At 45.1% G+C, this 15,229-nt stretch overlaps 1 protein-coding gene across 1 annotated transcript; it reads left to right on the top strand.

The window, feature by feature from the left end:
- Positions 1-1,498: 1,498 nt before the first annotated feature.
- RTRAF (RNA transcription, translation and transport factor) lies at positions 1,499-15,053 on the top strand. Its single transcript, XM_074583543.1, has 8 exons — positions 1,499-1,758; positions 3,111-3,235; positions 4,800-4,899; positions 6,109-6,195; positions 7,333-7,421; positions 10,158-10,226; positions 13,932-13,980; positions 14,720-15,053. The coding sequence occupies exons 1-8, from the start codon at positions 1,698-1,700 to the stop codon at positions 14,872-14,874; spliced, it is 735 nt and encodes a 244-aa protein (XP_074439644.1). The 5' UTR covers positions 1,499-1,697; the 3' UTR covers positions 14,875-15,053.
- The last annotated feature ends 176 nt before the right edge of the window (positions 15,054-15,229 follow it).

The raw sequence follows: 15,229 nt of genomic DNA, 5'->3' as shown, positions 1-15,229 counted from the left end.
CTTTTCCCAGCCATAATCCCCTCGGAGATGGCCATAATTATCTGGGAGCAAGAACTCGATGACAAATGTCAGCAGCGTTTGCAGGGAAAACGGTTTAATTATGAGCTGGAGGTGACACAGCAAGGGGGTGGCGCTCAGGCTCAGCGTGCAGCCCTGTCCCCTGCCCAAACGCGCCCTTCCCTGCTGCCCAGTACAGCCCAGTGCTCCCCAGTGCAGCTCAGTACACTCCAGTGCTGCCCAGTACAGCCCAGTGCTCCCCAGTGCAGACCAGTGCATCTCAGTGCTCCTCAGTACAGCTCAATGTTCCCCAGTACTACCCAGTGCTCCCCAGTGCAGACCAGTGCACTCCGCAGTACAGCTCAATGCTCCCCAGTGCTCCCCAGTTCAGCCCAGTGCTCCCCAGTACAGTTCAGTGCTCCCCAGTACAGCTCAGTGCTCCTCAGTGCTGCCCAGTGCACTCTGCAGTACAGCTCAGTACTGCCCAGTGCTTCCCAGTGCTCCCCAGTACAGACCAGTGCGGCCCAGTGCAGGCCCCTACTCCCCAGCATAGCCCAGTTCAGCCCAGTGCTACCCAGTTCAGCCCAGTACAGCCCACTGCTCCCCCGTACAGCACAGTTCAGCCCAGTACAGCCCCGTGCTGCCCAGTGCAGCCCACTGCTCCCCAGTACAGCCCAGCTCAGCCCAGTACAGCCCAGTGCTGCCCAGTGCAGCCCACTGCTCCCCAGTACAGCCCAGCTCAGCCCAGTACAGCCCAGTGCAGCCCACTGCTCCTCAGTTCAGCCCAGTACAGCCCAGTTTGGCCCAGCGCTCCCCAGCACAGCCCAGTGCAGCCCACTGCTCCCCAGTACAGCCCAGTTCAGCCCAGTGCTGTCCAGTGGAGCCCACTGCTCCCCAGTACAGCACAGTTCAGCCCAGTACAGCCCCGTGCTGCCCAGTGGAGCCCACTGCTCCCCAGTACAGCGCAGTTCAGCCCAGTGCTGCCCAGTGGAGCCCACTGCTCCCCAGTACAGCCCAGTTCAGCCCAGTACAGCCCAGTGCTCCCCCGTACAGCCCAGTTCAGCCCCGTGCTGTCCAGTGGAGCCCACTGCTCCCCAGTACAGCCCAGATCAGCCCAGTGCTGCCCAGTGGAGCCCACTGCTCCCCAGTACAGCCCAGTTCAGCCCAGTGCTGCCCAGTGGAGCCCACTGCTCCCCAGTACAGCCCAGTTCAGCCCAGTACAGCCCAGTGCTGCCCAGTGGAGCCCAGTACAGCCCAGTGCTGCCTAGTGGAGCCCACTGCTCCCCAGTACGGCCCAGTACAGCGCACTGCTCCCCAGCACTGCCCAGTGCAGCCCAGTACAGCCCAGTACAGCCCAGTGCTGCCCAGTGCTGCCCACTGCTCCCCAGTACGGCCCAGCACTGCCCAGTGCAGCCCACAGCTCTCCGCCGCGGCCTAGACTCCGCCCCCAGCCTGCCTCAGGCCCCGCTCCCTGCCCTAGGCCCCGCCCCTGTCGCTGTCCGCCCGCCGGCGTGTCAATAAAGCTGGATGAAGGGCCGCTTCCCCTCCCGGCAGCCCTCTCCGCCCTCTGATTGGTAGGAGAGGCTGCCGCTCGCCGTGCGCCGGCCAATGAGCGAGCAGAGAAGGGGCAGAGGGTGTTCCTTCCTGTCCGGCGGGGCGAGCGGCTGGGCCCGGCCCTCGGCGGCGGCGGCACCGGCGCCATGTTCCGCCGCAAGCTCTCGGCGCTCGACTACCACAACCCGGCCGGCTTCAACTGCAGGGGTGAGGGGCCGCGGCACCGCCACCTCCCTGCCTATCTCCTCGCTCTCCTCACGCACCCGCGGCCTTGTCCCCTCCGGAGCCCCTCTTCCTTCCCCTCGCCTCAGCGCTTCGGAACCCGCCCGCCCTCACCCCCGCCCTGTCCCCCTGCCTCCCGGGCGAGGGAGGAAGGTTAAGGCCGGGAGGGTCTGCTGGGCTCTGAGCGTTAATGCAGCTCTCTGTGCCCAAATTGAGGGAAAATCCCAAGTTTAGGCCGGGAAAACTGCGATTTCCAGGCATTGCAGTGGTTTAGCTCGATGTATTTATCCAGTGTGATTAATTATAAGCTTCGGGTTATGGGTTTAATAGGTTGTCTTTACTTCAGCGCTTTGGTAGACTCGTTTCTTTTTGAGGATAGATTGTCTGCTGGCATTTTCTTTTGTTGTGTGTTCTTAGTTTCTCACGCTTATCATTCTCCCCCCCCCCCCCCCTTAAGGTTCATTTTGTTGGTGTAGAAGTTTTAAAAGGTCTTACTGAAAGCTTACCTTTACATGTGTTGTGACCGTGTCTCTGTTTCTTACAACACATTGGTTAAAAGTCAGGCGCTTAGAAGGTGCTTCTGAGAAGCAGAAATATCATTCTTATCCCTGATGGGGGAAATGGTGTGCTTACCCCACTCTGAGATGCAGCGGGATATTATACTCATTAACTCAGGATATTAAAGCTCATCCAAAGCCCAAATATCACAGCTATTTTTTGAGGGGCCAGTGATGCCTCAGAGCTGTGATCTGCTGTCTCCAGAAATGAATTCTCTCAGTAAAGCACAGGTGCAGGTGAATTGCTTCATCCGGTACAAATAGCTTTGTTTGGACCGCAGTCTATGTATTGTGGAATTCCAGCTCCCAAATAACAAGGTGTTGGGTCAACAACCAAGAAAACTTGAGTCAGTAGTAGAGGAAGAAAATGCCTTTGCGCAGTCACAACTTGTGTGTGTTGCTCTTTGGAAGAGGCGGGGGTTTACTGCTACACGTAACACATTTGTCCAGGTAACAGGGTTAGGAATTTCTCTATCATTGTTTCACCTCTCCTTCTTTGCTTAGTAGGTTAGAACTATATTCCCAATAAAAACGGTCTGTTGGCTGATGCCTTTTATTGTAGTCAGTCAACCATAGCTGGTTTGAAGTGACTTGAAAAATGGAAAACACTTGGTATTGAGTTGTGGTCAGAGGTTATCCTGGAATACATGATTTTAGTGTTAGGTCTTTCTTTGTGGTAAAACATGAAAGCGCTTGGGGGCACCAGTATTTGTTTGTATGAATTGGAATTTTGCCCTTAAGATATTGTCTAATTCTTGCTTTGTTTACTTCTCCTGACAGATGAAACAGAATTCAGAAATTTTATTGTCTGGCTTGAAGACCAGAAAATCAGACATTACAAGATTGAAGACCGAGGGAATTTAAGAAACATACACAGTGATGACTGGCCCAAATCATTTGAAAAGGTATTTTGTTGTTTCAAAAACAATTTTAAATGACAATGTAAATAATGATTAACAGCTATCATAGTTTTTGAATGTAAATGACTTTGAGTATTTGTCCTGTCCCTGAACTTCTAGATTCCTAGGAATTTAAATGTATTAGTGAAGCCAAACTGTAGGAGTCACTAAAATGGTAGAATTTTTTGTACGTAATTTTCCCTCAGCTTTGTTTTTGCAAGAGGTGGTATCCGTCCTAATCTGGCTTTTGTCTGATTTGATTCAGCTCTTGAAGTAGAAAGAAGATTGACTACAAATAAACAGCTTTTTCTGCATTAATGATTCTTACATACCAAAAGGAAAATGGATTAGGCTAATGTACTCGTAGGCTTTGCAAGCGTGTGTCAGAAAACTACTGCAGCTCATCTCTGCGCCTCCTGTTATTCCAGATAGATGATTTTCCACTGCTAGTGCAAAGCATGGCAAGCAGCCATCGTTTTGTGAGTGATCTCCTGGGTGCTTGGGAGCATTTTGAGTCATCGGAGGGCTGTTGAGCTTTCCCTTGTGGTTCCCACTCCCTTTCTCTGCAGACAGCCCTGCGAGGAGCTGAAAATGCTGTTCCGTAATGCTCAGTGCCCATTCATCTTGCCTTTCTCCCCTGGAACCGCTCTCCTTGCTCACTTCCCAGGAGGATTGGAGGTGCAGTGCTCATGCTCTGCAGGAGGGAGCCTAAAGCATTCTAATATCATGTACATAAATCTATGTGATATTAGAATTACTGGTTGCTGGTACTGTTGCTGTATCAGTGGAGTCTGTCTTGGCTTGGCCAGACCATCCTTCTCTGTGTGCCTGCCAGGGGAGCGCTCCCTGCTAGTGCTCTCCAGTCTCCGATGTCCTTTCCCTCCAGTGCTTGTGCTGCTGGAGTAGGGGCTGCGTGGCACTTCTCTCCCTCCAGCAAATGGGCACAGCAGAATGTCGCTGTGTCCTGGGCTTTGGGAGTCTTGGCAGCAGGCTGTGCTGGGTCCTGTGTTCTGGCTTCAGAAGAGCAGAGATGGTGTCCCAGACACATTTTGTCCTCGCCTGTTGTCCACAGTCCCTAAGAAAGGGAAAATTACTTCTCAGAATCTTACAATTTTTGTCCAGGTGGCTTAAAGGCAGGGTTGTACCCTCATCTTAGTATTGTGAAAGCTTTAGGTGTAGCATTGTTCCTCCTCCCTGCTTTAGATGGGGAGGTTTTGCTGTAATTTTTGTTCTCTGTCCTTTCCCCTTCCCATGTCTTTGCTCACTGTGTAAAGTGAACAGAGAGCAAAGAAAGAGGTTTCTCTGGTTGCTTTCTGACCGTGAATAACATTCATTGAAAAGTGGGTGCCATTACTAAATGGCAGACTCGAGTTAGCGGTGGATTGAAGTGCTCTAAAATGGATCGGGTACCACAGCAGGACATTTCACAATGATGCTTCTTGTTAATAACCGTCTTCTAACAACTGTGAGGCCTGTGGGAAAGTGACTGTTTCCAAAACAGTTCTGTGCTCCTAGCTAATTCCTACTGGTCAGTAAAATATATTTGTTTTCTCCTCTTTCTACTCCACAGTATATGAAAGACGTAAACTGTCCTTTCAAAATACAAGAACGACAAGAAACAGTGGACTGGCTTCTTGGCTTAGCGGTTAGGCTCGAGTATGGAGATAATGGTAGGGGTGAATATATTTAATATTTCAAAATGTTAGGGAAATGTGTTTGTTTAATTTAATGAAGTATTTGTCAAATTTAGACAATGTCAAAAGTATATCTTGTTTTCTTAAATGTGATTTCATCTGTTTGATTTTGTACCGTATTCAGATGTGAACGGTTTCTCTTCAGCTCAGCTTCTGTGAGACAGTGCAGTAGCATACTTGCATTTATTACTTTATTTCTGGATATAGCAAACCCCATTGTATGTATTTATACCCTTCTTCCTGTGGGATTGCCTTAATGAGAACTTACTCTAAAGCGTATTAAATGCATTTTCTTTAGTACTACATTTATTCGAATAAGTTATTCTTAGACCCTTGTTTCACAGAGAGTAGATCCTGAACCCTTGGGAACTAGGGCAAGGTTATGAAAAAAGTTGAGTTAAATCTCAGCAATCAACAGCAGTTTCATTTCCTTTTAGTGAGAGTGCAGATACAGATGTAAATACTGCTGGCAAACGTAATAATAGCCGAAGTACTGTTTTCCATTACCTTTGATTCCTGCAGGGCTGAGGTCTGCCCAAGACAGGGATGGGCTATAAATACTTGGAATCTGTAGAGCTGGTTTTCAGTCCCTGATGATGGAGAAAATGAGCTGCCTGTGATGTGGGGTACATGAAGATGGAGGAGCCAGGAGGTCCCATGCTCAAAAGGCTTGAAAAACCCCTTTGTGGGTTGTAGGTGAATGCTGCAGCAGAGCCTTCCCTGGAAATGTTTTACTTGCTGATCAGAACCAACTTCAATCTGTAGTTCGAGCCCTACGTACGCTGCGGATTGAGGCAAAGGGCCAATGCTAGTTGAACTGATGAGTTTTAAAAGTAGTAGAACTGTAAGGTGCAGCTTGTTCAGTCTTCTGGGCTGAAGACTGTCAGAAGAGCCTTAGTCAAGAGCGTAATGCCCTACGTAAGTGTGGAGCATGCTCTGACGCTGCTCTGGGATAGCACATAAGCTCTCTGCAGATGGGAGCTGTTAGGAGAGCTCACTAGAACAGCCTTTGGGGACCTTAGTAGGGAGCTTCAAAACATCAGTTTATAAACCCAGAAGGCTCTTGGGCAATTACCACACCCCAGAAATACAGCTATTGCAAACTACAACTTGGCTCTAAACTTTTAACTGCTTATTTTTGTCATGAGCTCCAATGGTGTTTGTGTTTGCTTCTTAATTTAACAGCTGATAAGTATAAGGATTCTACCCCTGATGGTGCTAAAAATACTGACAACACGGCAAAGAATGCAGAACCGCTGATTAACTTGGATGGTAAGTGTGCAGCAACCTACTGTACGGATGCATCACACGTGAATGCGTTCCATGGCCTGTGTGATTTTCTTTGTTACAGTACTGTGATACATACAGCTTTATAAAGTCTCATGTAAAGCTTTAGGAATGCAGAGTTCACATTCTTTTTCTCCTGGCTCAAACTGCCTCTCTTGTGAGCAGTGTTTTGAGAGTTACTTTGAGCTGTTTGCACTCGTCAGTATTCCTACCAAAGGGAAGAGGAGCAGCTCCATGTGAATCCCAGGTGTCTGCATGTGCACTGACGCGGAGCTTTTCCTGCTGGGAAAAAGGGGAAGGGCAGAGGGGAGAATCTTTCCCAGGAGAACAGGGTGCCCAGAGAATTGATCAGATGTGAACAAGTTGTGAGGGCTCTTATCAGGGAGGGAGGAAGCAGCTGAAGGGTGTTTACCTTAACAACTTGCAGAGAGCTCTATAAAATGTGACTACTTACTGCAGGCTAGGGTAAAATAGCAAGATGTCTTTTGACTATAGACTCTTAACATATCTTTTAAAAAAAAAGAAAAAAGGGCTAAGGAAACGTGATAGCAGACTGTTTACTTCAGTACTGTCATGTATTACATGTTGGCTCAGTCTTCCCCAGCTGTACCTCTCGTAATCATTTTAATTTTTTTGACTGCTGGGCACATTCACAATAAATGGAAGTGGTGGAAAATAGCTACTATAATTAGCCTTAAATCCCCCAAGTCTTCTCCCATTGCTCCTTCTAGAAAAAGATATCTAGGAATCGGTCCTGCCCTCACCCAGCAGGCACAGTTCTGCTCTGCAGTGATAGAAAGGCTTACAAAAGAGAATACTTTCATGTAATTGGCTTTATTTTTAAAGACGCAGGTTTCCTGTGCGGTAGCGCATATGTAATGCATTTGGCATTGAAAACAATGCTGTTTGTGCTTGGATGGTGTTCTGCAACCCGATTATGAAGCCTGGAGCACGCTTTGATTGCTTTGTAGCCAGACAAAGTGGTTGCTCGCCACTGTATAACCATGGCCCTGCCTGTCATCCTTAAGAGCAATCTGATGCCGTGGAGTCTGGAAGCCAATTCTGTCTTTTGGAGCCAGTTAAATTTGCATATGTTTTTAATGATGATGATTATTTTTGCAGTGAATAATCCTGATTTCAAGGCTGGAGTGATGGCTTTAGCTAATCTGCTTCAGATTCAGCGACACGATGATTACTTGGTAATGCTTAAGGTAAGTTCCACAGTTTTCACACCTGCTTTCTTCTTTACCCCAGTGGCTGGTGTGTCTGTAATAATTTGTGGTGCTCAGTTACTGATAACTATGACTTTTTAGGCATAAGTAGAAAGTAAAACTCATGTGTATGTGCCTTTTCAAGCAGATAAGAACACAGAATATAAATAATGGAAACGAATGCAAGCATAATTGTCTTGGTAAACAGTTCAATTGTAGCTGAGGTCCTGGAATTCCAACACTGAGAACCGTTGCTCAGAATTTGAAGTGCTTCAACTCAGGTTAGCTGAAGTACTGTTTTACGTGATTTTAGTGAACTTCAGAAATACTGAGGAACACACTCGAAGGAGAAGATTGCATTCCAGTGCTAGGAAACTTGAATACATAGAGGCTAAGTAAAACAAACGTCCTAGGGAGGAGCCACAGTTAAAAGCTTTCCTCCTCCTCCTCCTTTTGGTCCTATGAACTGTTTACTCCTTGTCATTACTGAAGTCAGTTTAATTCAGTCTTGACAAGTAATCATGGCTTTTTAAATGCAGTAGGTAGGCTCGTTAATTTTCTAAAGCATCTTTTTTATGACTTTGAGAAAATTTGTGATTTAGTGGTGGAACTCTAGTTATCTGTAAATTTTGGGTCAAACCTGTACTGTATTTTTGAGGTGCTGTATTTACTGAGACTTTAGCAGTCCTGAGTTCCTATCTGATTGTGTCATGTTATGGAAATAAGCTTAGGTTTGTTTGGCACCAAAATAACCTAATTTCTCTGAAAAAAACCAAAAGATCCATTCATTAGAGTAGCTGTGATATTTGTTAAACTTATTTTGGAGAAACTGAATGCCATGGGTATTGAAGTTTATATAGTGCGTATAAGTCTATAACAGGCATATTTAAACAGTATTATCATGTTAGTTTGGGTTTCTTAAGGAAATGATGGCCTGCTGTTATCCCATCAACCACTTTCTCATTCCCCCAGTATGGTATCCTCCTTTGCCTTCCCAAAATAGCCTTTGAACCCTTCACTAATCTAAAGAGCGGTGGAGATCTGGTGTATCAAACCCCCCAAAAAGACCCCACCCCTCAAACCGCACAAAAAACAGTGTAAAAGGGATATCGGGTAGAGAGAGAAGAGAGCCTGTGGATGGCAATGTTGAGGATCTGCAGCATGAGTCCTTATTAGACAGAATTCCTTCAGGCCTTCTTACAGGATCGTCTCGAGGCTAGCAAACTCTATCTGGGCCCGTCTAATTTGGTACTAGCAAGTCAAAGAGAAAGCAGAATGTATTTTCTGTGTAAGTGTATTTATATTTGTTGTTATTTCCACATTTCCAGTCTTACTTTTTTCAGGCAGAAGAGGTTGGACCACCAGCCTGAGTTTTCTTGCTTTTAATTACAGTGAGAACAGACTCCTGCAATGGCAATTCGTGTTACATGAACAACAGCAATGCTAGTTTTCAGTGGTTTATGGTATTAGAGTGTGTCAATGAAACTCTTTAATTCTACACAGCAATAAGCAGGTTTGCAGTGCGCATGCAGAGAAGTTATGATCCCTGTTGAGGCTTGGGCGCTCTGAATGGATGTTTAGGGAATGCCAAAGGGTGCAAGCATGCTACAGACATCTGGCCAGAGTGAGCAGAGACATATTTGGAGTCCCATTTTATTAATTTAAATCTGGCACGTTGATCAGAAAGCATCTGTGTAACACAGTTGGATATCCTTGTTCTAATGCAAAAGGCACTCAAAATTCTCTTCTACAGGGTCTGGTTTCACTGCTGGCATTTAAAGTTAAACTCATCAAATCCCTCTTTTGTCCAGGCTGCTCCCTTCAGTTAGAAAAATTTCTAGAAGTATTCAGCGGCAACTTTCTAGTATGATCTCAACTTTAATCATGGCCAAAAGCGGGAGAAATCTTGGGGGAGAGACAAGAAGCAGTAAGAACCATTTTATGATTCTTTAAGACTGCTTCTGTCACATTTGGCTACTTATCAGGGAAAGTCTGAGGAATGTGTTTGACAGACCCAGTTCTTTCTGGTGGAAGTCTGCCTGCATGATATTCCTTTGGTTATTTTTAGAGGCATTTACAGCTGTGGGTATCAGTAACTGATAGCTCCGATCCGATTTCATGCTATGTACGGTAGCCAGTAAGAACAGATGAGCAGCAGGATTGTTAAAATCAAGGGTGTTCTTGTTCCTATGTCTAAAAAGAATTCCTTTCTGCTCTCAGTCTTTTTAAAACCTGGGTGGGTAGCCTTGCTCCGGGTTTCTTTGCATGTGGAGTATGGTTCAGCCCTTCCTAAAAGATGCTGCTCGCAGGAATTCCTTCCTGAAGAAGCTGTATTGCTGCAGCGCTAAAGGTGTGTGGTCTCAGAAAAATAAAAATGATGTTGCCTCTTTGGGATCACGGTCAGCTCACTTTGGGAATCATAAGCTTTTTTGATTGTTCCTAGTACTTTGCAGTTTCTGGGCCAGTAGTGGCTGAAATTAATAGTGTAATGTCCTTGTCTCTTCTGGTTAGGCTGCCTTCCCACAGCCCAACAGACTACACCTTAAGACACCACTTGCGAAGAAAAGTGCTATTTGAAAAGGTTTAAAGTCTGAAAGAATTTTCCAAAAGGCCTCTCACCAAGCTGAGGGTTTGAGGTTATGCTGGGTTATAATGTTGGCTCCCTTTCCCTTGGAATTGCTGAGAAATGCATCAAGACATAAATTAATTACTCTCGCCTTTAAATGTTTTTCCTAGGCAATTCGCATTTTGGTTCAAGAGCGCTTGACGCAGGACGCCATAGCGAAGGCCAGTCAGTCCAAGGAGGTTTGTATACACAGTGCATGAGTCTAGTGTTAATTATTCCATATCGAGTAAAGAAGTGTAGGTGTAAATGTCTGCCATCTCTGTCAAAACAGGTTCTGCTTAAACCCTTTGTTAAGGAGGGTGGTAGAAACTTGCTTTATCTTTGCCATCCTGATTCTAAAAGCCCCAGAGGATTATGGAGAGCACACAAAGCTCTTGTTTCAGTTGAATACAAATATATGTACCTGTATGATATATCCTGTAAATAGCTGCTCTCCTATCTTTATATTTGCTAGAGGATTACTCTTACTGTTCAGTGCAGCAGGTCTAGAGTCTGAGAATGACCTGGCTTTTCCTTGGAATCGGCAGTGTTGGCTGTGTAAACAGGTTGAAACGTTCCTTGTATGGAGTGTTTTGCTTCGTATGTACACCTCGTATGTGTTCAAGGAATGGGATGTTGGATACCCACCTCCTCCCTCCCCACCTTCTCCAAAAAGAAATGGCGAAGGAAACTTCTGCACTTAAACCTCAGATTTTGCAGAATTATTTTCTAACCACAAGCTGGCCGTTTGTAAGATATTCCAGGGGATGACTGTGGCTTTTCAGGTTGTCATTTCTTAAACATCCCTTGTTCTCCAGCTCTTCTCTTTGGCATTTGGCGCAGCAGCTGCTGGCACTGGGTCTTGGGCGCAGTCAGGACGGGCAGCCTCCCTTGCTGCGCAGGTGGATGCGTAGAAGCATCCCTGATAAAGCGACTGGATCTGGACGAAGAGCGGGAGTCCCTTCATCTATTTCTGGCAGCTGCTCAGAACAGTCCATGCTTTATTTTATTATCACAACACCACTTATGGTGTTTACTAAGTGGCAGTCGCAGGTGCTCTGAGTTGCAGTGCAGTAATTGCCAGAAGTGTTGGAACAGTAAATCAAAGCTTTGGTCTTGTATGCCCATAAGACTGTTAAAAGAGCAGGAAAATATGAAAGCAGCTGAAACTGCTGTAGTTGTTTTAGGTTCTGTAACTAGTATTAATAAAAAGCTGCTTTTACTTCTTGTTTACATAGCTGCACAGCTGACATGCAGGGATCAAGATTGGATTTTCTGTGGGTTTGGCCGAACTAACTTCTTTAAGGAACTGACTTTTTTCATGACAAAGAGTTGTTCAGATTCAATAGGTCCTTCAAAGCATTGTCAGATCTTAGGTTGAAATGTCACTGTGTCACTGAATGATAAATATCATTGGGAGTGTATTCTTGTTAGAAACGCTAAATTTCAAGTAGGGTGGAGAAGAAGCAGGGGGTTGGAGTCAGGAAAACAGCTTCATCTGTGCCAGCAGCGATCATCAACGTCGTAATGTACTGGATGAATGAAGAAAATATCTTAAAAGCAACGGGGATAAGTGGGTCGCAGGATAGGAGGAGAGGAAAAATAAACCTCTGCTTCTGATTTTGGCTGGCTTGTTAATGGCCAAAATACTAGCCAGTGACGCTTTGTGTATTAAGTCTTGTCTCTGGAAACAGGTTATAAATGTCCCACTGCTGCATGGCAGATGACTTAATATACAAAATGTCATGAGTTGCATTCCTGGCAATATCAAGATAGAGTGGGGAAAAGACAGAATAGATACAGAAATGTTCTCTGACTGAAGGATATGTGTGAGGACTATGCTGAGGAAACTTATACTGCTGCACGTGTGGTTTAAATGTACCAAATAAAATGAGATTTATCTTGTTGGGTTGTCAAAGTACGGTTTTCAAGATAAGACATGACACTTGTTTTTTTAGATTATGTTTCGAATGGTTGGCAATTCAATGTACTCAGTGTCTAGACAGGATTCAGATTTATACTGGTGGACTTGTAGCCTGTCCTGGGCTTTCCTTGCCCGATGGGTGGATCCTAGGTAGGCTCAAGTACAACAGGCGCCCTTCAGGGTCGCTTTAAGGATACTTCTGAAGGCTATACCTGGGGCATGTGTAAAAGCACAACAAAGTGGATACACTTTTCCCCTACTCTGAAATCTGGAAATGTTTTTTTCCTCCCACTCCCACGTAATGTAGTTTTACTATTGACACTTAGAGTTACACGGCAGTTAGCTGTGGTGGTCAGGCCCATTTGCAAGCGTTTTGGTGCAGCAGTTTTAAATTGAATTTTTGGGGAATGAGGCTGAGAAATGAAGCAGTCTGTATGGTAATGGATGTGAAGGTGCTCTTTGCTCCTCTCCCCGTTTAAAGCTACTGTGCAAATAAATGAGCGTGTGCCTGTTGTGGTTGTACAGCAGTGGGTGTCTGTACAGCCCAGTGCCCGCCATGAAACCAGTGGTACTGGACTTGGGGAAGGCCAGTCTACTGCGCTGCCAAAGATAGCTTCCACCAGCCAGAAGGGACCTGATATATGGGGTAGAGGAAAGAAGGGAGGGAAAGTAATGCTACACTACCAGGGGGTGTCAGAAGACCACCTCTGAAGGTGCCACTGTGGTCACCCAGCGTAGGAGGTACCTGCAACGGCCCTGGGGAATTCATGCACAAAAAACTGACCGAATCAATGTTTTGCTGCTTGTGTGGCTCCGAGAACACAGTAGGGTGGCAATGATCTCTTTGCAACCTTAACTATAAACATGATTTCTTAAAGAGTGTGTGTACAGAGTCTGATACTGCTAGGATCTGTTTGAAGTGGCATTCTTAACAACATACTGTTTAAATTTTAACAACGCAGGTGTATTTTTTAAGATTGCAGGTGAACATCCATTTTACTTTTGTAAAGTTCATGGAAAAGAACCACTTCTTGAAAATGGGGTATTAGAATTAGTTTCAGTCAGCAGTTTGTATTTAGTTTGTGGTGTTTTGATCAGCTCAGAATTCTTTTACATGTATATAAAAGCCTTTAAAAGAAATCCTTGCTGCTTAGAAGGTTTTACAACCCCATCGTTGCAGAAACTAATGGTATTGAACTCGAATTGTTGTGCAAGGCAAATGTTGAAAAAAGTTACAGAGGTAGTAAAAGCAAATTTTAAGATTTGCATTGTTTAAGTCTAATTTTATGTGCATGTTGAAACATGATGAGTGATTGTTTAGCATGACTGCTCCTCCACAGTTGGAAAGGGTAAGGAAAGAGAGCAATGCTTATAAATTACCACTAATAAAACTTTTCCTTGTACTGCCTTAATAGAGCAAGTGTTTAGAAAATGGAATGTTTAGCTTTATTGCTAAGCTTAACACTTGAGAAAATGCTCCTGAGGATGTTGATGGAGGTTGCAAGTCCTGTGCTTGAGAAACTCACTTGATTACAGCGAATTTTTACAACTCTCTTTTCAAATCAGCCAACGCTTTGAAAACTGGCAGCTGTCTAAAGGCCATAGTTCCTAAGAAACCCTAGTTTGTGCATGCTTTTTGTTTGTCTGGGTTGCTGGATTGGGTGTTCTCTTGCAGTACTGTTGTTCGCCTTTTAAGGATCGAATGTGGGCAGCGTGTATCCAATGGGGTTCGCTTGACAAGTAGAGGGATTATTAAGCGTGAAGACTTTTCTTTATTAATACTCCGGGTTTGATGCTTCAGGACACAAAGGCACTCGTTTAATCAAGCATGATGACTTTTTGAAGTTGTCACGCATGTCTTCATAACCAAATCTCAAGTGTCCTTTCCTCCAGAGTTACCTGCTATAGTACTTGATTTTATTTTCCAAGCATGCAGAATGACACTTCTAATTACATTTGAACGTGCTTTTTCTTTTCAAAGGGTTTGCCTGTTGCTTTAGAAAAGCACATTCTTGGTTTTGACACAGGAGGTAAGCAGTTCTCTTAATGTTACTTTCAAATAGTGATGTTTGCCACTGACAAGTATATTACTGTCAAATGTGTAGATAATGTTGTACAGTAAAAAAGCACAATTCGCCTAGAAGCCTGTCATGGAAAGAATTGCTCCTTCCCAGCTTTTTATTTACGAGCACTCCTGAGCATTTTGTTTTGGAACAGAAAAGCATAAATCTTAGCTGTGGAATATGTTGTTTCAGAGTCATGTTTAAATAACTTTAAATGGCTTTTAATGGCAGCCACATTTGCAAGCGGAAGGAATGCAGCTCCTTACTCTTGTCTTGTAAATCTGGCTTCTACCAGCAGAGGACCTCTGTGCTGCTTCCGTGTGTTTTAGCTGCATAATTTCCCTAAAATCTAATCGGAGGCAGCGCAAGTTGGCATGACCCGATAGATTATTTTGTAAGCAATAGCCAGATGACCTGGGACTCCAGTTGCTTGGCTTCACTTTTGCCCCACGTACCCCTAAATTACTACTCAGGAAGCTTCATACTGACCCGACTTGGCTGTGGATTACTGTGAGGGCTGCAGGAAGCCGAGCGAGGTTTTGCAGAGCCCCCTGCCACCTCTCTAGCAGCAAGAAAGGTTATTTCCTATTTCGCACATGAAAACCACCAGCAGGAACGAAGTGCAGAGCATTAGCTTAGGTTAAGCTTTTCTTAAGACCTCAGATAAAAATGCTTGACACGACTTCTCTTTCTGCCGCTCACCCAGATGCTGTCCTCAACGAAGCTGCCCAAATTCTCCGACTGTTGCATATAGAGGAGCTCCGAGAGCTGCAAACAAAAATTAACGAAGCCATTGTAGCAGTTCAGGCCATTATTGCTGATCCCAAGACGGACCACAGACTGGGGAAAGTCGGGAGATGAACAGATAAAACCTTTTAGTCTCTTGTGTACTTAGTAGAATTAGGAGCTATGTACAACTCCGGCATGCAGTTTGAAATTGTATTATTTTACTGTTTTGAAAGAAAACAGGAAATTGAATTCTGACTTCTACGGAATTATCATTTTTCTTTAAATAAACGGAGCTGGGGGAAATAGAGGAATTGTTCTGACGAGCTCTGAGTTGGCAAATACGGCTTTTTCATTGTGTTTGGCTTTGTGTGGAGAAGGGAGTGTTACACAAAGGCTCTGCGCATTCCTCTTTTGCCGAGGCCCTGCAGTAGGAGCGGCTTGCTCCTGGCTTGCTTGCTGCTTCTCCACAGTCTGCCCTCCAACTGAA

Source organism: Larus michahellis, chromosome 4 (assembly GCF_964199755.1).
Source record: "Larus michahellis chromosome 4, bLarMic1.1, whole genome shotgun sequence".
NCBI lineage: Eukaryota > Metazoa > Chordata > Aves > Charadriiformes > Laridae > Larus > Larus michahellis.
This window is presented reverse-complemented; position numbering and strand designations above follow the sequence as displayed.